The sequence below is a fragment of the Oncorhynchus tshawytscha genome, unplaced genomic scaffold (assembly GCF_018296145.1).
Source record: "Oncorhynchus tshawytscha isolate Ot180627B unplaced genomic scaffold, Otsh_v2.0 Un_contig_11134_pilon_pilon, whole genome shotgun sequence".
NCBI lineage: Eukaryota > Metazoa > Chordata > Actinopteri > Salmoniformes > Salmonidae > Oncorhynchus > Oncorhynchus tshawytscha.
This window is the reverse complement of record NW_024608128.1, coordinates 1-26,126: the sequence shown is the minus strand read 5'-3', so window position 1 is coordinate 26,126 and position 26,126 is coordinate 1. Positions and strand designations below refer to the sequence as shown.

Below are 26,126 nucleotides of genomic sequence, written 5' to 3'. Positions count from 1 at the left end.
GGTGGGAGTTACCATTTGCCGATTCTGTCCTGGGCTGCCCATCATGATTTAAAAAGTGCTGAAACTAGAGACAGGAGTAGCAGAGGTCATGTAGTCCAGTGATGCATGTTGAAAGAATAACAACATTAACTTGAACTTTTCCTTATATTAACTGTAACTCAGTAAAAACATTTCAATTGTTGCGTGTTGCATATATATTTTTGTTCAGTATAGTAAATAATGGCTACTTCTGAGAAAGTATTAAAACTTCTTAATGATAGGGGGCAGTATTCTGAATTTCTGCCTGACTGATGTGCCCAAAGTAAACTGACTGTTATTCAGGCCCAGAAGCTAGTAAATGCATATAATTGGTAGAATTTGATGGAAAACACTTTGAATTTTCTAAACGGTTAAAATAATGTTTGTGAGTATAACAGAATTCATATGGCAGTCGAAAACCCAAGGAAAATCCATCCAGAAATCGTTTTATTTTTGGCGCTACGAAGCCTTTCCAATGCAAGTCTATGGGTCTGTATATAAAAATTCCTCCCAGATTGCTGTACCTATGGATTCCACTAGATGTCAACAGTCTTTAAACAGGGTTTCAGGCTTGTTTGTTGAAATACGAACAACTAATAGTAGTTTTTCCCAAGGGAGCTCAACAGGAAAAGTAGGCTTTTGGCGCCCATGAATGAGGGTGCGCTCTTCGTTATTTTCCTTTCCTATTGAACACCGTTCTTTCTGTCTGGAGTATTATCCTTTATTTACAAATTAGGGTAACTGAGGATTGAATAGAACATTGTTTGACTTGTATGAACAAAGTTTACCGGTAGCTTTTTGGATTCCTTTGTATGCATGTTGAAGGAGTGGATTACTGAAATCAATGGCGCCAACTAAACTAACTTTTTTGGATATAAAGAAGGACTTTATCAAACAAAACGAACATTCATTGTGTAGCTGGGACCCTTGGGATTGCAAACAGAGGAAGATCTTCAAAGGTAAGTGATTTATTTCATCGCTATTTGCGATTCTGTGAAGCCTGTGCTGCTTGAAAAATATTTTGATGTGGTGCGCTGTCCTCAGATAATCACATGGTATGCTTCCGCGGTAAAGCCTTTTGAAATCTGGCAATGTATTTGGATTAACAAGCAGTTAAGCTTTTAAATGATATGACACACTTCTATCTTCACGAATGTTTAATATTATAACTTTGTCATTTGAATTTGGCGCTCTCAATTTCACCGGATGTTGTCGGAAGAGGGTATTACTGTCAAGAGGAGTGAAACAAGGTTGTCCACTGTCGACATATCTATTTATTATGGCCATCGAAATGTTAGCTATTAAAATCAGATCCAACAATAAAATCAAGGGGATAGAAATCCGGGGCTTAAAAACAAAGGTGTCATTGTATGCTGAGGACTCATGCTTTCTTTTAAAACCACCATTTGGATCGCTGCACAGCCTCATAGACAATCTAGATCATTTCTCGAACCTCTCTGGAATACAACTGAACTATGATAAGTGTACCATTATAAAGTTGGATGGTTTTCAGAGATTGGTGGGAGGGGTTGAGGGTAGCTGAAGGGTGGGACTAAAATTAAAAATATGAAAATATGACTAATGTAAAATATACTGTGTCCCTAATATGTTTATACTATGTATAAGCTAGAAGTAGAAGTCTAAGTATTGATGTTCATTAATTTACTCCAATTAGGGGAGGGGTGGTAGGGTTAAGGGAAAATAATGCAATGGAATGTTTGTAAAAAATGTATGGGGGATTGGAAATGATGCAGACAGTTACATTGAAAGGACACACAATCTATCTGCAGTATTAAAGCTGATCTACCCCTAAAAATAACAAAATAGATGGTCATGAAGGAGAGGAGACAATGAAAGGAGGAGAGGAGACAATTAAAGGAGAATTCTGAAGAATGATGACCACTAGACCAGACCTGCCTGTGGGTCACATAGACCTGGGAGAGTTTGTCATTAAATGTATAACAAAGGATGTCAAGGAATCTGCTTTTACTGTAGGAGCCAGACTGGGAAACCTGCATGTTTGGTTACTTAGGTGTGTCTCTTTTTTTAACTGTATGACGGGTGTGTTCTTTATAGCGTTCCAATTATTCATACATAGCTGTATGGCTCCATAGCTCAGGGGTTAGAGCACTGGTCTTGTAAACCAGGGGTCGTGAGTTCAATTCTCACTGGGGCCTTAATTTTGACACTACCCTCAGTGACATTCATCTGAAACTTTGCACATTGCTGCAAAGGGTGGGAGTTACCATTTGCCGATTCTGTCCTGGGCTGCCCATCATGATTTAAAAAGTGCTGAAACTAGAGACAGGAGTAGCAGAGGTCATGTAGTCCAGTGATGCATGTTGAAAGAATAACAACATTAACTTGAACTTTTCCTTATATTAACTGTAACTCAGTAAAAACATTTCAATTGTTGCGTGTTGCATATATATTTTTGTTCAGTATAGTAAATAATGGCTACTTCTGAGAAAGTATTAAAACTTCTTAATGATAGGGGCAGTATTCTGAATTTCTGCCTGACTGATGTGCCCAAAGTAAACTGACTGTTATTCAGGCCCAGAAGCTAGTAAATGCATATAATTGGTAGAATTTGATGGAAAACACTTTGAATTTTCTAAACGGTTAAAATAATGTTTGTGAGTATAACAGAATTCATATGGCAGTCGAAAACCCAAGGAAAATCCATCCAGAAATCGTTTTATTTTTGGCGCTACGAAGCCTTTCCAATGCAAGTCTATGGGTCTGTATATAAAAATTCCTCCCAGATTGCTGTACCTATGGATTCCACTAGATGTCAACAGTCTTTAAACAGGGTTTCAGGCTTGTTTGTTGAAATACGAACAACTAATAGTAGTTTTTCCCAAGGGAGCTCAACAGGAAAAGTAGGCTTTTGGCGACCATGAATGAGGGTGCGCTCTTCGCTATTTTCCTTTCCTATTGAACACCGTTCTTTCTGTCTGGAGTATTATCCTTTATTTACAAATTAGGGTAACTGAGGATTGAATAGAACATTGTTTGACTTGTATGAACAAAGTTTACCGGTAGCTTTTTGGATTCCTTTGTATGCATGTTGAAGGAGTGGATTACTGAAATCAATGGTGCCAACTAAAGTAACTTTTTTGGATATAAAGAAGGACTTTATCAAACATAACGAACATTCATTGTGTAGCTGGGACCCTTGGGATTGCAAACAGAGGAAGATCTTCAAAGGTAAGTGATTTATTTCATCGCTATTTGCGATTCTGTGAAGCCTGTGCTGCTTGAAAAAATATTTTGATGTGGTGCGCTGTCCTCAGATAATCACATGGTATGCTTCCGCGGTAAAGCCTTTTTGAAATCTGGCAATGTATTTGGATTAACAAGCAGTTAAGCTTTTAAATGATATGACACACTTCTATCTTCACGAATGTTTAATATTATGACTTTGTCATTTGAATTTGGCGCTCTCCAATTTCACCGGATGTTGTCGGAAGAGGGTATTACTGTCAAGAGGAGTGAAACAAGGTTGTCCACTGTCGACATATCTATTTATTATGGCCATCGAAATGTTAGCTATTAAAATCAGATCCAACAATAAAATCAAGGGGATAGAAATCCGGGGCTTAAAAACAAAGGTGTCATTGTATGCTGAGGACTCATGCTTTCTTTTAAAACCACCATTTGGATCGCTGCACAGCCTCATAGACAATCTAGATCATTTCTCGAACCTCTCTGGAATACAACTGAACTATGATAAGTGTACCATTATAAAGTTGGATGGTTTTCAGAGATTGGAGGGAGGGTTGAGGGTAGCTGAAGGGTGGGACTAAAATTAAAAATGTGAAAATATGACTAATGTAAAATATACTGTGTCCCTAATATGTTTATACTATGTATAAGCTAGAAGTAGAAGTCTAAGTATTGATGTTCATTAATTTACTCCAATTAGGGGGAGGGGTGGTAGGGTTAAGGGAAAATAATGCAATGGAATGTTTGTAAAAAAATGTATGGGGGATTGGAAATGATGCAGACAGTTACATTGAAAGGACACACAATCTATCTGCAGTATTAAAGCTGATCTACCCCTAAAAATAACAAAATAGATGGTCATGAAGGAGAGGAGACAATGAAAGGAGGAGAGGAGACAATTAAAGGAGAATTCTGAAGAATGATGACCACTAGACCAGACCTGCCTGTGGGTCACATAGACCTGGGAGAGTTTGTCATTAAATGTATAACAAAGGATGTCAAGGAATCTGCTTTTACTGTAGGAGCCAGACTGGGAAACCTGCATGTTTGGTTACTTAGGTGTGTCTCTTTTTTTAACTGTATGACGGGTGTGTTCTTTATAGCGTTCCAATTATTCATACAAAGCTGTATGGCTCCATAGCTCAGGGGTTAGAGTACTGGTCTTGTAAACCAGGGGTCGTGAGTTCAATTCTCACTGGGGCCTAAATTTTGACACTACCCTCAGTGACATTCATCTGAAACTTTGCACAGTGCTGCAAAGGGTGGGAGTTACCATTTGCCGATTCTGTCCTGGGCTGCCCATCATGATTTAAAAAGTGCTGAAACTAGAGACAGGAGTAGCAGAGGTCATGTAATCCAGTGATGCATGTTGAAAGAATAACAACATTAACTTCAACTTTTCCTTATATTAACTGTAACTCAGTAAAAACATTTCAATTGTTGCGTGTTGCATATATATTTTTGTTCAGTATAGTAAATAATGGCTACTTCTGAGAAAGTATTAAAACTTCTTAAGGATAGGGGGCAGTATTCTGAATTTCTGCCTGACTGACGTGCCCAAAGTAAACTGACTGTTATTCAGGCCCAGAAGCTAGTAAATGCATATAATTGGTAGAATTTGATGGAAAACACTTTGAATTTTCTAAACGGTTAAAATAATGTTTGTGAGTATAACAGAATTCATATGGCAGGCGAAAACCCAAGGAAAATCCATCCAGAAATCGTTTTATTTTTTGGCGCTAAGAAGCCTTTCCAATGCAAGTCTATGGGTCTGTATATAAAAATTCCTCCCAGATTGCTGTACCTATGGATTCCACTAGATGTCAACAGTCTTTAAACAGGGTTTCAGGCTTGTTTGTTGAAATATGAACTACTAATAGTAGTTTTTCCCAAGGGAGCTCAACAGGAAAAGTAGGCTTTTTGGCGCCCATGAATGAGGGTGCGCTCTTCGCTATTTTCCTTTCCTATTGAACACCGTTCTTTCTGTCTGGAGTATTATCCTTTATTTACAAATTAGGGTAACTGAGGATTGAATAGAACATTGTTTGACTTGTATGAACAAAGTTTACCGGTAGCTTTTTGGATTCCTTTGTATGCATGTTGAAGGAGTGGATTACTGAAATCAATGGCGCCAACTAAACTAACTTTTTGGATATAAAGAAGGACTTTATCAAACATAACGAACATTCATTGTGTAGCTGGGACCCTTGGGATTGCAAACAGAGGAAGATCTTCAAAGGTAAGTGATTTATTTCATCGCTATTTGCGATTCTGTGAAGCCTGTGCTGGTTGAAAAAATATTTTGATGTGGTGCGCTGTCCTCAGATAATCACATGGTATGCTTCAGCGGTAAAGCCTTTTTGAAATCTGGCAATGTATTTGGATTAACAAGCAGTTAAGCTTTTAAATGATATGACACACTTCTATCTTCACGAATGTTTAATATTATGACTTTGTCATTTGAATTTGGCGCTCTCCAATTTCACCGGATGTTGTCGGAAGAGGGTATTACTGTCAAGAGGAGTGAAACAAGGTTGTCCACTGTCGACATATCTATTTATTATGGCCATCGAAATGTTAGCTATTAAAATCAGATCCAACAATAAAATCAAGGGGATAGAAATCCGGGGCTTAAAAACAAAGGTGTCATTGTATGCTGAGGACTCATGCTTTCTTTTAAAACCACCATTTGGATCGCTGCACAGCCTCATAGACAATCTAGATCATTTCTCGAACCTCTCTGGAATACAACTGAACTATGATAAGTGTACCATTATAAAGTTGGATGGTTTTCAGAGATTGGTGGGAGGGGTTGAGGGTAGCTGAAGGGTGGGACTAAAATTAAAAATATGAAAATATGACTAATGTAAAATATACTGTGTCCCTAATATGTTTATACTATGTATAAGCTAGAAGTAGAAGTCTAAGTATTGATGTTCATTAATTTACTCCAATTAGGGAGGGGTGGTAGGGTTAAGGGAAAATAATGCAATGGAATGTTTGTAAAAAAATGTATGAGGGATTGGAAATGATGCAGACAGTTACATTGAAAGGACACACAATCTATCTGCAGTATTAAAGCTGATCTACCCCTAAAAATAACAAAATAGATGGTCATGAAGGAGAGGAGACAATGAAAGGAGGAGAGGAGACAATTAAAGAGAATTCTGAAGAATGATGACCACTAGACCAGACCTGCCTGTGGGTCACATAGACCTGGGAGAGTTTGTCATTAAATGTATAACAAAGGATGTCAAGGAATCTGCTTTTACTGTAGGAGCCAGACTGGGAAACCTGCATGTTTGGTTACTTAGGTGTGTCTCTTTTTTAACTGTATGACGGGTGTGTTCTTTATAGCGTTCCAATTATTCATACATAGCTGTATGGCTCCATAGCTCAGGGGTTAGAGCACTGGTCTTGTAAACCAGGGGTCGTGAGTTCAATTCTCACTGGGGCCTTAATTTTGACACTACCCTCAGTGACATTCATCTGAAACTTTGCACAGTGCTGCAAAGGGTGGGAGTTACCATTTGCCGATTCTGTCCTGGGCTGCCCATCATGATTTAAAAGTGCTGAAACTAGAGACAGGAGTAGCAGAGGTCATGTAGTCCAGTGATGCATGTTGAAAGAATAACAACATTAACTTGAACTTTTCCTTATATTAACTGTAACTCAGTAAAAACATTTCAATTGTTGCGTGTTGCATATATATTTTTGTTCAGTATAGTAAATAATGGCTACTTCTGAGAAAGTATTAAAACTAATTAAGGATAGGGGCAGTATTCTGAATTTCTGCCTGACTGACGTGCCCAAAGTAAACTGACTGTTATTCAGGCCCAGAAGCTAGTAAATGCATATAATTGGTAGAATTTGATGGAAAACACATTGAATTTTCTAAACGGTTAAAATAATGTTTGTGAGTATAACAGAATTCATATGGCAGGCGAAAACCCAAGGAAAATCCATCCAGAAATCGTTTTATTTTTTGGCGCTAAGAAGCCTTTCCAATGCAAGTCTATGGGTCTGTATATAAAAATTCCTCCCAGATTGCTGTACCTATGGATTCCACTAGATGTCAACAGTCTTTAAACAGGGTTTCAGGCTTGTTTGTTGAAATAAGAACAAGTAATAGTAGTTTTTCCCAAGGGAGCTCAACAGGAAAAGTAGGCTTTTGGCGCCCATGAATGAGGGTGCGCTCTTCGTTATTTTCCTTTCCTATTGAACACCGTTCTTTCTGTCTGGAGTATTATCCTTTATTTACAAATTAGGGTAACTGAGGATTGAATAGAACATTGTTTGACTTGTATGAACAAAGTTTACCGGTAGCTTTTTGGATTCCTTTGTATGCATGTTGAAGGAGTGGATTACTGAAATCAATGGTGCCAACTAAACTAACTTTTTTGGATATAAAGGACTTTATCAAACAAAATGAACATTCATTGTGTAGCTGGGACCCTTGGGATTGCAAACAGAGGAAGATCTTCAAAGGTAAGTGATTTATTTCATCGCTATTTGCGATTCTGTGAAGCCTGTGCTGGTTGAAAAAATATTTTGATGTGGTGCGCTGTCCTCAGATAATCACATGGTATGCTTCCGCGGTAAAGCCTTTTTGAAATCTGGCAATGTATTTGGATTAACAAGCAGTTAAGCTTTTAAATGATATGACACACTTCTATCTTCACGAATGTTTAATATTATGACTTTGTCATTTGAATTTGGCGCTCTCCAATTTCACCAGATGTTGTCGGAAGAGGGTATTACTGTCAAGAGGAGTGAAACAAGGTTGTCCACTGTCGACATATCTATTTATTATGACATCGAAATGTTAGCTATTAAAATCAGATCCAACAATAAAATCAAGGGGATAGAAATCCGGGGCTTAAAAACAAAGGTGTCATTGTATGCTGAGGACTCATGCTTTCTTTTAAAACCACCATTTGGATCGCTGCACAGCCTCATAGACAATTTAGATAATTTCTCAAACCTCTCTGGAATACAACTGAACTATGATAAGTGTACCATTATAAAGTTGGATGGTTTTCAGAGATTGGTGGGAGGGGTTGAGGGTAGCTGAAAGGTGGGACTAAAATTAAAAATATGAAAATATGACTAATGTAAAATATACTGTGTCCCTAATATGTTTATACTATGTATAAGCTAGAAGTAGAAGTCTAAGTATTGATGTTCATTAATTTACTCCAATTAGGGGAGGGGTGGTAGGGTTAAGGGAAAATAATGCAATGGAATGTTTGTAAAAAAATGTATGGGGGATTGGAAATGATGCAGACAGTTACATTGAAAGAACACACAATCTATCTGCAGTATTAAAGCTGATCTACCCCTAAAAATAACAAAATAGATGGTCATGAAGGAGAGGAGACAATGAAAGGAGGAGAGGAGACAATTAAAGGAGAATTCTGAAGAATGATGACCACTAGACCAGACCTGCCTGTGGGTCACATAGACCTGGGAAAGTTTGTCATTAAATGTATAACAAAGGATGTCAAGGAATCTGCTTTTACTGTAGGAGCCAGACTGGGAAACCTGCATGTTTGGTTACTTAGGTGTGTCTCTTTTTTTTAACTGTATGACGGGTGTGTTCTTTATAGCGTTCCAATTATTCAAATATAGCTGTATGGCTCCATAGCTCAGGGGTTAGAGCACTGGTCTTGTAAACCAGGGGTCATGAGTTCAATTCTCACTGGGGCCTTAATTTTGACACTACCCTCAGTGACATTAATCTGAAACTTTGCACAGTGCTGCAAAGGGTGGGAGTTACCATTTGCCGATTCTGTCCTGGGCTGCCCATCATGATTTAAAAGTGCTGAAACTACAGACCGGAGTAGCAGAGGTCATGTAATCCAGTGATGCATGTTGAAAGAATAACAACATTAACTTGAACTTTTCCTTATATTAACTGTAACTCAGTAAAAACATTTCAATTGTTGCGTGTTGCGTATATATTTTTGTTCAGTATAGTAAATAATGGCTACTTCTGAGAAAGTATTAAAACTTCTTAAGGATAGGGGCAGTATTCTGAATTTCTGCCTGACTGACGTGCCCAAAGTAAACTGACTGTTATTCAGGCCCAGAAGCTAGTAAATGCATATAATTGGTAGAATTTGATGGAAAACACTTTGAATTTTCTAAACGGTTAAAATAATGTTTGTGAGTATAACAGAATTCATATGGCAGGCGAAAACCCAAGGAAAATCCATCCAGAAATCGTTTTATTTTTTGGCGCTAAGAAGCCTTTCCAATGCAAGTCTATGGGTCTGTATATAAAAATTCCTCCCAGATTGCTGTACCTATGGATTCCACTAGATGTCAACAGTCTTTAAACAGGGTTTCAGGCTTGTTTGTTGAAATACGAACAAGTAATAGTAGTTTTTCCCAAGGGAGCTCAACAGGAAAAGTAGGCTTTTGGGGCCCATGAATGAGGGTGCGCTCTTCGTTATTTTCCTTTCCTATTGAACACCGTTCTTTCTGTCTGGAGTATTATCCTTTATTTACAAATTAGGGTAACTGAGGATTGAATAGAACATTGTTTGACTTGTATGAACAAAGTTTACCGGTAGCTTTTTGGATTCCTTTGTATGCATGTTGAAGGAGTGGATTACTGAAATCAATGGCGCCAACTAAACTAACTTTTTTGGTTATAAAGAAGGACTTTATCAAACAAAACGAACATTCATTGTGTAGCTGGGACCCTTGGGATTGCAAACAGAGGAAGATCTTCAAAGGTAAGTGATTTATTTCATCGCTATTTGCGTTTCTGTGACACCTGTGCTGGTTGAAAAAATATTTTGATGTGGTGCGCTGTCCTCAGATAATCACATGGTATGCTTCCGCCGTAAAGCCTTTTTGAAATCTGGCAACGCATTTGGATTAACAAGCAGTTAAGCTTTTAAATGATATGACACACACAGCAAATAATATTCCATCACATATGATATGGTAAGGGCTATAGTGTATAACACAGAACCTCACAATCCCCCTTTTTACACCCCTGTGGTTTGTAACCACACCATCCGATACACTAGGTTGCTGATGAACCCAGGAACTTTAAACCTTTATTTTGTGAATATATGAAGTGATGCACATCCCTTTGTTGATTAACATATATATATAAACTGGAGTTTTTGATTCCCCCTTTTGACACCCACAAGGGTGTCAGTCATTATGCATTATTTCAGTGGTCCCAACATAGTAATATGTTAATAGCATTTCATGAAAATAATAAAAGTATATTATTTATTTAATTTGTTTATTTTTACAGAAAACATAAAAGAAAAATCAACAACTAAAAATATGCTTTTGTGTCCCCCTTTGACACCCACAAGGGTGTCACTTATCAAAAATAGGATAAAACTTTATTGTTTATTGCCATGTTAGATATAGGATAAAACTTTGGTCATGGAAAACAGAGTAAAGCAGAGAAAAGCATTATTATAAACCATCTGGTCCTCTTAGCTATTCCTATCCTGTACCAGGTGGGCTCCTTGCCACTCAGGGACTCTAACCCTTCACATAAGAGAGGACAACTTATATCGTACATGTTATGTATTTAAGAAGTTATCATTCCACGACCTCACCCACAGCAAACCAGGGGTCATCCTCAGACAGCCCCATCTTTCTAGATGTTAGAAGTTAGATTCCGTATCTGCATCTCCTTCAGGAGCATCAAGCAAGGGCATTATACCTGAAGCCTGTACCACATCTGTAACAGACTTCTTCAAACAAGGTATGATGCAAGCAGCACAACACATCAATAACAAAAACACTAAAATTAGGGTCAGAAATCCAGTAACCACCAGTGATGCATACTCACCAAGCCACACTCCCATCCAAGACATCCAGCCAGACTCCTCCACCCCAGCCACGCCCTTCATTTCTGCCGAAAGCTTTTCCAACCCAACCAATGCTTTTGATATACTCCCATCAGGACTGGTATTGTTAGGTATAAATGTACAACATTATTCACCAAACATTTTGTAAACCCCTCCTTGGCTGGCCAGGATCATATCTAAAGCCAACCTATTCTGCCTGGCGGTCCTGGTAGTAGCCTCCAATTGCTCAGCCATACCAGTAAGAGTTGTGTGGGTGTAATTAACAAAACGTTGTTGATTATAGTATATATAATTTATCCATGAGGTCTGTTTGGCATCCACAATAGCAGGGCCAAGAATTGGTAGTAGATGCCATAAACCATAATTCCTGTTTAGGGCCTAGAATTCCTAAGGAACACCTACTGGTAAACCTAGTAGGTTGAAATGTATATTATCTGTTTCCTCAGACCAAGGTGCATCACGCTTACATCTGGAGTACGGGTGAACATCATTAGGTGCTTTTCTAGTAGATCCCAGGAGCTGATTAGCTGTAACTTCAATAATGGTTAGTGGTATTATCAGACTGGCTAAAGCACACGTATCTTGACAGTTACCTCTAAGGACAGGTGTCAAATGCCTGTTTGGGCCACACATCCACCATACATCAGCAACACCCTTAGTTTGATTCAAGCCTTTCACTGGCCAGGTGGCATTAATGGTTATGTAATTACTACAATCTGCTGCAGGCAACTGCCCATAGTCAAAACCCCTACCTGTACCAGTGATGCAACTGTAGTTACCTCTGTATGCCTTAACACCCCATGGAGCCTTTTGAGGAGGGACTTCCGGGAACACTAGAGACAGAGTCTTACAAAGGGTGGAGTTGGGTTTAACATGGTAAAAACTTTCTAGTATACACATCCATCCTTCCCCCTTTCCCAAGGCAAATGGTTGAGTAGCCAATACAGGCCTAGTATGAGCACAAATAACACAGTCCTTCCTTTGTAATGTCTTGGCAGTATATCGCATGTATGCCAACCACATATGTTCCCTACTGTCATATCCAGTTTCAGTACCCAATTGGTAGCTATCTGTGATAACCTTAACATTAATTACATGGATAGGGTTTGGTATTTTGGTAGGTGGAGGCAGGGTTGGGCCTGGAGTGGTGGAGGAGTGTGTCTGGGTCTGGCTCTGGTTCGTCTGGGACCACTGTGGCCTCGGCAGCACTTTTACAGAGAACACACCCATCGTGTCAGCCCCATTCCTTTCCAGACCGAGGGTATAGGTTCCTGCATCAGAAAGCTTAATGGACCTAATGGTTAGTAGGATTTCATCACCTTTACAGAGTTCAACAGTGCTCCCAGGTTTTCCCCATATCATGGAAAACCTATCCATCTTTGTGGGATCCCCTATGCTATAAGGATACCTTCTTCTCCAATCCCAAAACTGTCCCAAGTTGGTTATCATGTAATCCCTTCCCCATTACACAGGTACACTGGCACCCTCCTATACACAGGTGTTAAAACCAAACACAAATATCTCAATTTCTTCCCTGCCCTGTTGGCTCAAAATATGTCCTAAATACTTAACATGAGTCTACCTTAATTAACACTTATCCTAGCTAATTTTCACACCACATTCATGAGAGAAAATATAATGACACTATAATGTAAATTTCACTGCCTTTTTGTATTAAATTACCTTAATATCAGTATTACAAATGACCCTAGATTCTCCATCCAAATGGCTTTCCAATGAGGCTGATCAGACCACAAAGGAAAGTCACAATGGAGGTCATAAGTCATACCACCCCTCCAAAGAAGTGTTTCTTACTATATTAAACAACATTCCTTTATCAAAAGATTTAACCTATTTAATTAAGACTCAGACAATAAAAACTTCTAATATTTCATATGTGAGTGTGCCCCTTTAAGATATCATGTCTCTGGGAAAAATGGAAATGTACTCCCTCCAATCATTAGTTTTAAATTTACTCGATGTTTCATGTAACTCATTCAATCTTTCTCCAAATAAACTCAACCTGCAATCCATTGTGGTTGTTGGTATTGTTGACCTTGTGAACCCCCTCTCTGACCCTGCCAGCTCTCTGAGTTCCTGCGTGTCCCCCATTGGCCTCTCCCCCTTTTGGGTCCAAAAGGTCCCCTACCTCTTCTCCAGACTACTCCTGATGACTGCCCACAACTCCATGCCCAGTGACCATAGCCTCCACTTCTATAACAGGTGAGGTTAGCCCTCTGTCTGGATCTTGATTGTAGCTTGGCCATCCTGTGGAGGGTGGTTGCCCCCCATACGCATTCCTTTGGGGTGTCATCAATCCCACCATAGTCTGCACCACAGCAGTAACAGTGTCACTGGTGTTGGCTCCAGAAGGTTGTGGTGCAGGTTGAGGAGTGCTGGTTAGAGGCATCTGTTTTGCTGGCTTATCCTCTGCCAGTTGCTTCTTCAAGAATTTCTTCTGTAGTTGCTTTATTTCATCCTCTTCCTTCCTTTTTCCTTCTCTCCATCTCTCCACATGGTGTTGAGCAATCTCAGTGAATTCCATCACATTCTTCGCAGTGATCCGCACCACTTTTTCACACTCTGTGCGCACCTGTCCGGCAGCCCTTTCATGCACTGTTCCAGAAATAGATGTTTCATCTCATTCTTATCTGGCTCAGCATTCCAGGCCTGTCTCCACAGGATCCTGGCTTTTTTCATATAAACCGGCACAGTTTCATCCTCTTCTAGGGTCTGGGTTGAGTGGGGTATTTCCTCCTGATGGCAGTCCACATCCCATTGCAGTATTGATCAAATGGAGTCTTTATGGCAAACATCCCTCTCATCCCTGCATCATTCATGAGTTCACAACATTCCTGGTCCCCCATGCATCTATTCATGACAGCCACCATGTCTCCTACTGTCAGTTCATCAGCTGCAGTCAGGCTCTCAAAGGACTTCACCCACCTACATCCAGACTCTTCTGGTAGCAGCAGGGCTTCTACTAGAGTCTGCAAGTCCCTGTGAGCCCAATGTTTGTATACTGTTTGTCCACCAGGTAGTTGTCTTAGTTGCATCATGTTAGCACCACCCTGTTTGGTCTTATTCCTGGTGTGGTGTGCGGGAGCGGACTGTTGATCCCATAAGCCCCCCTCAAATGCGCCACAGATGAATCTTTAGCCAAGCTCACACTGTGGGGGCCCAACCCGGGGTGTGTCTTCACCATCTTCATATTCCTCTGTTCCTTGGCTGTGCGTACCAAGCCTGATGAAATGTACACCTGGCCCTGATGTCGGTGGGCATTGACTCAGCTTAGTCTGTTCCTTAGTCTGTTCCTTATTTCAATCCGTTCAATGTCTTTCAGGGTCTGTTCCAGTATTTTCACTGCTCCCTCCTCCTTTCTGAGTTTGTCTTGGAGTTCATTCCATACTCTCCTCCGCTCCTCTTCTTCCTCTTGGATATTTGTCAGGCTTGTCTCAGTCCATCTGATTCCATTATCAGAGGATCCACTTTCACTCCTGCTGTCTATGCTCATATTTCCTCCTTCCATCTGTACTTTACTTAGTTCAGCCACTCCTCTGCTCAGCTCTCTGGCAGCTTCCACCAGAGCCTGTATTTCTTATTTTCTTCCCTCTGGCGCCAGGCACCATTCTTGTCCATTGCTGCCATCATCTGGTGTTTTGTGGTAGTTTACTGTGGCTGAAAGATCCAGTACAGGTGCCATTATTTGTGGACAATCATAGGGTGGTGGCGCTTTAGGGAGTTCCGGGTATAGTCTACCTCCCTGTGGTTTTGGTGGGTTTTCATCCGTGCACATTTTCTTGAGTTTTTCCAGCATAGCCAGTCCTATGCGTTCCTTCAATTTAGCCTTCTCCATGTCTTCCTTGATTTTACCCTTACTCGCTCTCCTCCCTGTTTCCACTGAACAGGTTTTGTATGCTTTACGCTTCAGCGCTTCCAGCATTCTACCAGGCTCCCCGTCGACTGGGAGCCAGTTGGGAGAGGCAATACTGCCCTCTTCGTCTGTATAATTTTTCTCCTTTCTTTCTCCAATCTTTTCCCTCTTTTCCTCCATTGGTCTCTAATGCTGATTTCAATGTTTTCAACACCTTCTCTGCCTCCTGATTAGCCATTGTCTGATGTATTTCAATTACTTGTTTTAATTTGAAAACAATATAAATTATCAGGTTCAATTGTGTGCTGCCTTTAGAATATGTCCCAATCTAGCCACTGTCTAGTAAACACCGTGCACTTCTCCTTTACCGTTTCAAAACATAACCTAGGTCTCACTCCTGTTATTTATCTTTTTTTAAGTGTATGACGGGTGTCTTCTTTATAGCGTTCCAATTATTTATACACAGCTGTATGGCTCCATAGCTCAGTGGTTAGTGCACTGGTTTTGTAAACCAGGGGTCGTGAGTTCAATTCTCACTGGGGTCTTGATTTTGACTCTAACCTCTGTGACATTCATCTGAAACTTTACACAGTGCTGCACAGGGTGGGAGTTACCCTTTCTGGAGACCTGGTGCATGGTACCGGGCTGAGGACACGCACCTCAGGGCGAGAGCAGGCACAGGACATACTGGGCTGTGGAGGAGGTCTGGAGTGTAGAGCTGACACAACCCGTTCTGGCTGGATGTTTATACTTGCCCTGCAAATGCAGGGCACAGGGCTGTGCAGACTCACAGTACGCAGAGCCGGCGCAGGATATACTGGTCCATGGAGGTATACTGGAGACCAGGAGCGCTGAGCCTGCACCCTCCTTCCTGGCTGGATGCCCATTCTGGAATAGAGCGCACCGGGCTAGAAATGCGCACTGGAGACACTGTGCGTTCACTGCATAACATGGTGCCAGACCAGTAACACGCTCCCCACGGTAAGCACGAGAAGTTGGCTTAGGTCTCCTACCCGACTCAGCCAATCTCCTCGTGTGCCCTCCCAAAAATCTTGGGGCTGCCTCTCGGGCTTCCGTGCTAGCCGTTCCTCCATTCTCCCGTATCCCCCTCGCACTGTCCCATAGAATCCCAAGCGGGCTCTGGTACTCTCCCTGGATCGATCGACCACCTCTCTATCTCCTCCCAGTGCTCCTCAGTGGGTGGAGGGCCTCCCTCTGCGCAGTCATTAGAAATCCATTGATTAGGGCCTAATTTATTTCCCTAATATGAACTGTAACGGTTTGAAATTGTTGCATGTTGCATTCATATTTGTGTTCAGTGTAGTTTCTTTAAAAAAAAGAACCACCTGTCAGGAGGATACAGACAGCTCAAGAGGTATGCTTAGACAAGTAGAAAAATACTTGTTTTAAATGTAATATGTCACCTTATAATAATATCATGATATTTGTGCATTCATTATGATGCCATGATATGTGCCTGTATTGATGATGTACGTTATGATCCCTGTGTACTGTGTTGTAATTTGGATGTAATATCCGAGGCATGTTAGTGCAGTATATTGAAATGTGTGATTTACTACAGTCATAATGACACCCCCTGCAGAATAGAATTAGGCATAACGATTATGGTTCTAGATTGCCGATAAAAGCTGTTTCAGGTGTTTGATAAATGCTAAATTCTTTGAAAACACCCTCCTCCAACTGCACGTAGGCCTACTCTACTTCGTGCTTCCCCTATAAAAGATTTGGTGCATGACGCTCCTGAGGAAGATACTGAAATACTGAGGAGCCTTTATTAGGCAGATTCCACTGTCTTCTCTCAAACATAGGCTGCTGCAGGCGCTTTGGAAGGGCAAGCGTGCTGCTGCTCCAGTTTCAACTGTTCTGCCTGCGGCTATGGAATCCTGACCTGTTCACCGGACGTGCTACCTGTCCCAGACCTGCTGTTTTCAGCTCTCTAGAGACAGCAGGAGTGGTAGAGATACTCTTAATGATCGGCTATGAAAAGCCAACTGACATTTACCCCTGAGGTGCTGACTTGCTGCACCCTCGACAACTACTGTGATTATTATTATTTGACCATGCAGGTCATTTATGAACATTTGAACATCTTGGCCATGTTCTGTTATAATCTCTACCCGGCACAGCCAGAAGAGGACTGGCCACCCCTCATAGCCTGGTTCCTCTCTAGGTTTTGGCCTTTCTAGGAAGTTTTTCCTAGCCACCGTGCTTCTACACCTGCATTGCTTAATGTTTGGGGTTTTAGGCTGGGTTTCTGTACAGCACTTTGAGATATCAGCTGATGTACGAAGGGCTATATAAATACATTTGATTTGATTTGTTAAGAGATGAGCAGACCATTTCCTTGGAGAAGGTGAGATCAATTCCAGGAAGTGACCTGGCAGTGAGCATACACCTTCCTCTAATAAGCCTGACACCTAGCAAGGGCCTGGAGGTTTTCCTGAAGAGCTGTGATGCAGCTCCAGGGGAATCAGTAAGTGGCATACAGCATGACTCATAACATTTATATGTTTTATAACAGTAGCTTATTCATGACCAGGCCTCTAAGCTCTGATTCTCCTGACAGTTTTGGTTTGTAGCCTATTGTAACTCGAAAAATAAGTCAGAGAATGAGAATATGCCAAAACGGTATCATAGCAGACATATTTATGAGATGATCTAGGCCTAGATGAATAACTATACAGCCACCATTACTTGGATTCTACAACTAATAACGACAGTAATAATAATATTAGTGATACCATTAGGCCTACTGCTAATAAATAATAATGCACTGTTTTATCATAATTCATTACTGTCATGGTTGCTCTTATTTATATTGTGCAAGCTGATCAGTTAGCCTACAACACACTACCATAATAAATCGATATCTCATACAGCCTACACTGGGATAATAATGCATAAACATTTGGCTACACACTGCACAGTCCACATTATATCAGTAGTTCTTAAAGAAAAAGAGGCATCATCGGCGGCCACATACCAGACAAGGATGGAGAGATGACCTATACAATTACAGTCGCCCAATTTCGAATGGATCAGCCTCGAAAAGTGCGTTATTTCGATTAGAAGCACACCGACACCTTCCTATAGATTTGGCCATATTCTAACAGGATCTGCTCGGCAAAAGGCACATCAGACGTTTTGAACAGATTGTCAAAGGCGACTGTCGAGCCTTTATCATTGCACAGCGAGGGCCCCGCATCATAGTAAAATGTCCGATACGTGCAGGCTAAAGTATATGTCCAATCTCGAAATTAAAAGCTTCAAGCAGACAGATTTGTAGTCCAAAAAAAAAAAAAAACAATTTTGATTAATCAGAATATCTCCCTTTCCTTTAATTCCATTATATGTTATTCTTGCGCCCGCACGGTGTCATCCAATTCAGTACGTTCCTGGTCTCTAGCCCTCCCTTCATCCTCTCTCAAATGCACGATCGCATAATAGCTCTACAGTTGAATTGTTAAACACTTGCTTTGTTGACTTCTTGACTTTTGTTATATCTGATCTATTCCCCGATGTTCCTACCAAATAAATATCTTAGATACCACTTTCTATCTAATTTGCTCTCCATCACACGCGCGACAGAGCGCAAGAGTCTCCGTCACACACCTTTTTCCGTTAATCCTGTCTTTCATTCATTATGGCAACATTAACGGTCTATGTCTTCGTCACTAAAAGCATTATCCACATTATTGCACTACAATAACAATAGTATTATCTCATCTGTTTTAAGGAGCAGGAAGATTGTAACCATTATTTTTTAGGATAGTAGGTGATGATACATGACTAGATCCTTACATTCCTTCATGAGAGACAAATACAATGAGTGGGTAATGTGATCAATGAAATTAACCAGTTGAATTGCATTAGGTTTGTGTCAATATAGGCCGACTGGGCAAATGTGACAGACACTGTCAGTGGAGACAAACACAACATAAATATCCCTGGATACAAAGGCAAATTAATAATTGAACTGTCTGAGTTATCGAATTGTAACATTAACATTCAGACATTGGTGGTGTCCTAGAGTTTCAGGATATTGAGATGAGAAGCCATTTCTAGGCATATTAAAAATGTCCACTACTGTATAGTGGGAACTGGGGACCCCTGCTGGTAAAACCGAAGAGGCTACCCAGATCAAGAAAGGTGGTTTACTCTATACAGGAGAATGGCAAGGAAAGCATCATGCAATGGAAAACTGTGTTACTATGACCTCTACTGGCAACTTCCTGCTTGTTCAGGGAGGAACAGTATTGTATGATTCCTTTCATGTTGAATGTTTAGTCCAATAAGTCTGACAATTTATTTGAGAAATTACATTAAAGACATATCTCATCCACAGACAGCCGTGCAAAGCATTTCTCTGTACACAAGCATTTCACTACACCCACAATAACATCTGCTAAATATGTGTATGTGACCAATACAATTCACATATTATTGTTCTCCCACATAGTACCCATCAAACCAGATATACATTAGAAGTATCTATTACAAGTGCTTTACGTTGTAATATAATCAATTATGTTTAGTTTCATCACACAGAGAGAAAGAAAAATGCAATCTAATCTAAAATGCAATCACATATTTTCGATGTGTTTGAGAAGATTTACAAATTAAGTCTTTCCGGTCTTCTTAAGTTTGATGATTCTGAAGGAGCTGATTTCAGTGTATGTTGTCTTGAGATAGGTCTGTAGCTGTAATGCAGCCTGAGAAGGAGGAGGTAGAGAAGGAAGGTGTTGTTGACAGGGAGATAGACAAAGTGAAAAGTGAGAGATCAATGCAACCTAACTACATATTTCTGCAGATTCAAAAATCAAGTCTTTCCGGTCTTCTATGGCTGATTCTGATCTATGTCACCCTGGCAGATAGCCTAACAGTTAAGCGCGTTGGTCGCTCTGAAAAGAACGTCTGCTAAATGACTCTAATGTATATATGTAAGTAGGGCATTTGTTGTTTCTGAGTGTTGAGATAGGCAAAGAGAAAGCAGAAGCACTTACATTCTGAATAGACACTTCAAGAGACGCATCAGTTGAATTGGGTGGAGCAAGAATGGATATAGTTCCACTACCAATCACCTTCTGAATGTCTAAAAAAATATGACATACTTTGAGTTAATGGCATATAATCTTTCAACCATCCCTCTTCGATGTTGGTGTCCTGTGACACTGAAACTCAGTTCCAGTTTTTTGGTGTTTCCCAAAAGAGGTACAGAGCAAAATAGTATCAAACACATCATGTACGCTTGAACTGTTAATTATTTAAAAAAGAGGGATCAAGGGTTCTGACCTTTTGTGCAGGTATCTGCATAGTCAGGACAGCAGTCATTTAGAGTCTGACAAACCTCGTCACAGAAGCACCCTCTGAAGCAGTTCACGTTGGCACCTTTACAGCACAAGGCCGGCTGTGCAGAACAATTTCCTTTAGGATGATTGGAAAAACATAAATTATTGAACAGGAAGTTTAACTGTAAAGCCTTGATAAAATGTATTTTAAAAAAATCACATTTTGATGTGGTAGAGGAGAAAACTAAAGGAACCTGGAAATGAGAACACTGGGAATGATGTGGAAGTGGAATTGGTTGCGTTGGTTGCGTTGGTTGCGTTGGTTGCGTTGGTTGCATTGGTTGCGTTGGTTGCATTGGTTGCGTTGGTTGCATTGGTTGCGTTGGAGACTGAGGACACCGTGGCTGATCCAATCTGCACACCTATAAACAAAGACAGTAAATGATGCCACCTCAGACACACGTAGCATGTTTACAATTTGAAGTTTCTACAATTTCAAGATTTTAGAACTATTATTAATAGTGATCAAGGGCCTCCATAAAAACAGAGATGATAAAACAATGGCCCAGCTATACCTGTCACACAAGTTGTCTGGAAGTCTGGGCAGCAATCTTCCAACCTTATACAGGCCACATCACAGAAGCACCCTCTGAAACAGGAATTGTTGAGCCCAAGACAACACAGAGGTGGATTTGAAGAACATCTCCCTAGAATGCAAACATATAAAAACAAGTATGAAAATATATACTTTACCTTGCTACTGAATGTAAATTATGTAATCTGAATGTAAATTCTGTAATCAAAAAAGGAACATTTTAAAATGATGGGACAATAATTCAAGTATATGGTAGCTATATTTACAGCAGGATTTGATTAATAATTTATTTTGTCTGATACATTGCAGAGAAACTTACTTGAGAATGAAGCCACCAGAGGAACTGGGCTAGTTCCATTAATCCCAGGAAATGGTATCGACAAATTGCCAAAGTGATATTGAGTGGTATTCAATGACCCGCCTGTAGTGGCCAGAGTTGTCCATGCACTCTGAGAGCTTGTATTGGTAGATGGAGTTGTTACATTTGATGGCAGATCTGTTGCATTTGGACGTTGACGCGTCAAACTTGATGCTTTAGTTGTTGCAATAGATGTAGGATTGTCTGTGTTTGACACTTGAGATGAAGCACCAACCAGTGAGGGTGTTACATCTGTTGACGAGGGTGTTATACCAACTGATGAAGCTGTTGTATCTGATGGTGAAGTTGTTGAGGATGAAGTGGCTGTTGAGCTTGACAGTGGATCATTTGACCTCGTTTGTTGGACAGGAGTCCCACTTGACTGTGGGGCTGCTGAGCTCAATGGTGGATCAGTAGTGCTCGATGGTGGAGTTGCTGTTCTCAGAGGAAAACCGCAAGACAAATTGATTGGAGTCATTCATGCAGAAGAGTTAAGAAAGGTTTTGCAAAACAATATATAAATGGACTGGTAAGCCTATTCAATTTATTTGTGTCGTATTTATTATCAGCAGTACTGTTTAGGAATGTTTTATTCTCACGTTGATATGGGATAACCAGTGTACAGTACAAGACTAATAAAATGGCTAAAATGTTAACATGACATTTTGTATTGAAGTCCTTGACTACATTTTCATGTAAGAAAAGGTTAATCTATGGTATGTGTGTGTGCTCCACCTACCTGTAGTAGTCTGTCCATTTACCGTGTGAAGGATAAACAGAAGAGCAATGAGTGCAGTGTAACAACCCATTCTGATAAGTGCCAATTATCCTGTCTGTTTTCTTCTAAACCTTTAAGGTTAATGTCAGTGAAGTCGTTTGGAGCTATCTACTCTCATGTCCTGTTTATCCTGTTTAGGTAGAGCTCCTCCTCCCTGCGTGGTAAGGAAATGGAGGTATGACTGCATTCCTATCATTAATCTTATCTGACCAGATTATTTAAAAAATATATATTTTAGGTGGTAGATCAGCTTAATATTGCAGATAGGTTGTGGCTTCTATCAATGTAATTCTCTGGATCTTTTCCAAACATATACAGTGGGGGAAAAAAGTATTTGATCCCTTGCTGATTTTGTACGTTTGCTCACTGACAAAGAAATGATCAGTCTATAATTGTAATGGTAGGTTTATTTGAACAGTGAGAGACAGAACAACAAAAAGTCCAGAAAAACAGGTCAGTTCATCAAACTTCTGCCCTGCTAGAGCTGCCTCGGTCAACTGTAAGTGCTGTTATTGTGAAGTTGGAACATCTAGGAGCAACAACGGCTCCACAGCGAAGTGGTAGGCCACACAGGCTCACAGAACACGACCACCGAGTGCTGAAGCACGTAATAATCGTCTGTCCTCGGTTGCAACACCCACTACTGAGTTCCAAACTGCCTCTGGAAGCAATGTCAGCACAAGAACCGTTTGTCGGGAGCTTCATGAAATGGGTTTCCATGACCGAGCAGCCGCACAAAGCTTAAGGTCACCTTGCGCAATGCCAAGCGTCATCTGGAGTGGTGTAAAGCTCGCCGCCATTGGACACTGGAGCATTGGAAACGTGTTTTCTGGCGTGAGGAATCACGCTTCATCAACTGGCAGTCCAACGGGTGAATCTGGGTTTGGCGGATGCCAGGAGAACGCTCCCTGCCCGAATGCATAGTGCCAACAGTAAAGTTTGGTGGAGGAGGAATAATGGTCTGGGGCTGTTTTTCAGGGATGGGGCTAGGCCCCTTTTTTATTTTTTTTATTTCACCTTTATTTAACCAAGTAAGCTAGTTGAGAACAAGTTCTCTTTTACAACTGCGACCTGGCCAAGATAAAGCAAAGCAGTGTGACAGAAACAACAACACAGAGTTACACATAGAATAAACAAGCGTACAGTCAATAGCACAATATAAAAAAAGAAAGTCTATATCCAGTGTGTGAAAATGGCATGAATTGTTATGGCAATAAATAGGCCATAGTAGCAAAAGTAATACAATTTAGCAGATTAAAACTGGAGTGATAGATGAGCAGATGATGATGAGCAGATGATGGTGTGTAAGTAGTGATACTGGTGTGCAAAAGAGCAGAAAAGTAAATAAAACAATATGGGATGAGGTAGGTAGATTGGGTGGGCTATTTACATATGGACTATGTACAGCAGCAGCGATCGGTTAGCTGCTCAGATAGCTGATGTTTAAAGTTAGTGAGGGAAATGTAAGTCTCAGCTTCAGCGATTTTTGCAATTCGTTCCGGTCACTGGCAGCAGAGAACTGGAAGGAAAGGCGGCCAAAGGAGGTGTTGGCTTTGGGGATGACTAGTGAGATATACCTGCTGGAGCACGTGCTACGGGTGAGTGTTGTTATCGTGACCAGTGAGCTGAGATAAGGCGGAGCTTTACCTAGCATAGACTTATAGATGACCTGGAGCCAGTGGGTCTGGCGACTAATATGTAGTGAGGGGCCAGCCGACTAGAGCATACAGGTCTCAGTGGTGGGTGCCCTGCTAGAGCAGGCGCTTTGGTAAGAAAACGGATGGCACTGTGCTAGACTGCATCCAATTTTCTGTGTAGAGTATTGAAGCTATTTTGTAGATGACATCGCCGGAAGTCAAGGATCGGTAGGGATAGTCAGTTTTACTAGGGTAAGTTTTGGCGGCGTGAGTGAAGGAGACTTTGTCATGAAATAGGAAGCTGATTCTAGATTTGATTTTTGGATTGGATATGTTTGATATGAGTCTGGAAGGAGAGTTTACAGTCTAACCAGACACCTAGGTATTTGTAGTTGCCCACGTATTCTACGTCAGAAACGTCCAGAGTATTGAGGCTAGTCGGGCGCGTAGGTGCAGGCGAACGGTTGAAAAGCATGCATTTGGTTTTGGTAGCGTTTAAGAGCAGTTGGAGGCCATAGAAGGAGTGTTGTATGGCATTGAAGCTCATTTGGAGGTTAATTAACACAGTGTCAAGAAGGGCCAGATGTGTACAGAATGGTCGTCTGCGTAGAGGTGGATCAGGGAATCACCCGCAGCAAGAGCGACATAAACTGATATATGAAGAGAAAGAATCGGCCCAGGGAATTGAACCTTGTAGTACCCTCATAGAGACTGCCAGAGTCCGGACAACATGACCTCACGATTTTACACACTGAACTCTGTCTACGTAGTTATTAAACCAGACATTTGAAACCAAGGCTATTGAGTCTGCCGATAAGAATACGGTGATTGACAGAGTAGAACGCCTTGGCCAGGTCGATGAGACGGCTGCACAGTACTGTCTTTTGCTCGATGGCGGTTATGATATCATTTAGTACTTTGAGCGTGGCTGAGGTGCACCGTGACCAGCTCAGAAACCGGATTGCACAGCGGAGAAGATACGGTGGGATTCGAAATGGTCAGTGATCTGTTTATTAACTTGGCTTTCAAAGACTTTAGTTCCAATGAAGGGAAATCTTAATGCTACAGCATACAATGACATTCTAGACAATTCTGTGCCTCCAACTTTGTGGAAACAGTTTGGGGAAGGCCCTTTCCTGTTTCAGCATGACAATGCCCCCGTGCACAATGCGAGGTCCATACAGAAATGGTTTGTTGACATCGTTGTGGAACTTGACTGGCCTGCACAGAGCCCTGACCTCAACCCCATCGAACACCTTTAAGATGAATTGGAACGCAGACTTCGAGCCAGGCCTAATTGCCCAACATCAGTGTCCAACCTCCCTAATACTCCTGTGGCTGAATGGAATCAAGTCCCGGCAGAAATGTTCCAACATCTAGTGGAAAGCCTTCCCAGAAGATTGGAGGCTGTTACAGCAGCAAAGGGGGGGGACCAACTCCATATTAATGCCAATGATTTTGGAATGAGATGTTTGGCCAGCAGGTGTCTGTCCACATACTTTTGGTCATGTAGTGTATGTTTGTAAATGCATTTTAGCAAGTTCTTCAGCCTATTGATTCCTTCTTGATAAATAAATAAAACAAAAAATGTTTTGTTCGTTCTCTGTAATACTAGCCACCTTCCAGCAATTTTATGAAGTTGGCTTTAGCTAGCCATATTGGTTCCCAATCTTCCAACCTCATAACTAGCAACCAAGTCATTTCAGGCCATCAATCGTTAGAGTAACGTGTCTATCTTAGTTGGCATGCCTGCTGTCAAGGTTGCTAAACTTCAGAAAAGCAAGTAATTACTAAATGTACTGAATAACAGGGGCACAACCTTAATTATTATCATTATTATTTTTTTATCCAGTCAGATAAACACTCCAAACAGCCTACCCGACCGCTTGGAGGCATCCGCATGGTCCTAAAGCACACAGTTGCCTCGTTTTGTATCACATTCCACTAATAAAACTGGAGGGGACAAAAATGCAATTTCAGAATTTCCCCAGTGAAAGTTCCACCCCTGCTGAATAAGACTCACATTCCTTTCAATCTTTTACCAAGATTTTTGAAGAGATGCATATTTACACTGAACAAAAAATCTGAATGCAACACGTAAAGTGATGGTCCCATGTTTCATGAGTGGGAAATAAAAAAAATCACAGAAATATTCAATACGAACAAAAAGCTTTTTAATCCTAAATGTTGTGCACTAATTTGTTTACATCCCTGTTAGTGAGCATTTCTCCTTTGCCAAGATAATCCATCCACCAGACAGATGTGGCGTATCAAGAAGATGATTAAACAGTATGATTATTACACAGCTGCACCTTGTGATGGGGACAATAAAAGGCCGCTTTAAAACGTGCAGTTTTGTCACACAACACAATGCCACAGATGTCTCAAGTTTTGAGGAAGCATGCAATTGGCATGCTGACTGCAGGAATGTCAACCAGAGGTGTTGCCAGAGAATTGAATGTTAATTTCTCTACCATAA

General features: G+C 40.8%; 1 protein-coding gene and 5 non-coding genes across 6 annotated transcripts; 5 read left to right on the top strand and 1 right to left on the bottom strand.

Annotated features, from left to right (window-relative positions):
• Positions 1-2,122: 2,122 nt before the first annotated feature.
• Positions 2,123-2,195, top strand: trnat-ugu. Its single transcript has one exon. It is a non-coding gene; the product is annotated as a tRNA-Thr (tRNA).
• Positions 2,196-4,377: 2,182 nt separating this feature from the next.
• Positions 4,378-4,450, top strand: trnat-ugu. The gene has a single exon. It is a non-coding gene; the product is annotated as a tRNA-Thr (tRNA).
• Positions 4,451-6,631: 2,181 nt separating this feature from the next.
• On the top strand, positions 6,632-6,704 carry trnat-ugu. Its single transcript has one exon. It is a non-coding gene; the product is annotated as a tRNA-Thr (tRNA).
• A 2,179-nt stretch (positions 6,705-8,883) lies between these two features.
• On the top strand, positions 8,884-8,956 carry trnat-ugu. Its single transcript has one exon. It is a non-coding gene; the product is annotated as a tRNA-Thr (tRNA).
• A 6,486-nt stretch (positions 8,957-15,442) lies between these two features.
• On the top strand, positions 15,443-15,515 carry trnat-ugu. The gene has a single exon. It is a non-coding gene; the product is annotated as a tRNA-Thr (tRNA).
• A 3,751-nt stretch (positions 15,516-19,266) lies between these two features.
• Positions 19,267-22,217, bottom strand: LOC121838611 (putative GPI-anchored protein pfl2). The gene is made up of 7 exons (XM_042312882.1): positions 21,972-22,217; positions 21,194-21,667; positions 20,855-20,986; positions 20,534-20,701; positions 20,284-20,415; positions 19,995-20,083; positions 19,267-19,703 (listed from the first exon to the last, which is right to left on the bottom strand). Exons 1-7 carry the CDS (start codon positions 22,039-22,041, stop codon positions 19,611-19,613), a joined length of 1,158 nt encoding a protein of 385 aa, XP_042168816.1. The 5' UTR covers positions 22,042-22,217; the 3' UTR covers positions 19,267-19,610.
• Between the last annotated feature and the right edge of the window lie 3,909 nt (positions 22,218-26,126).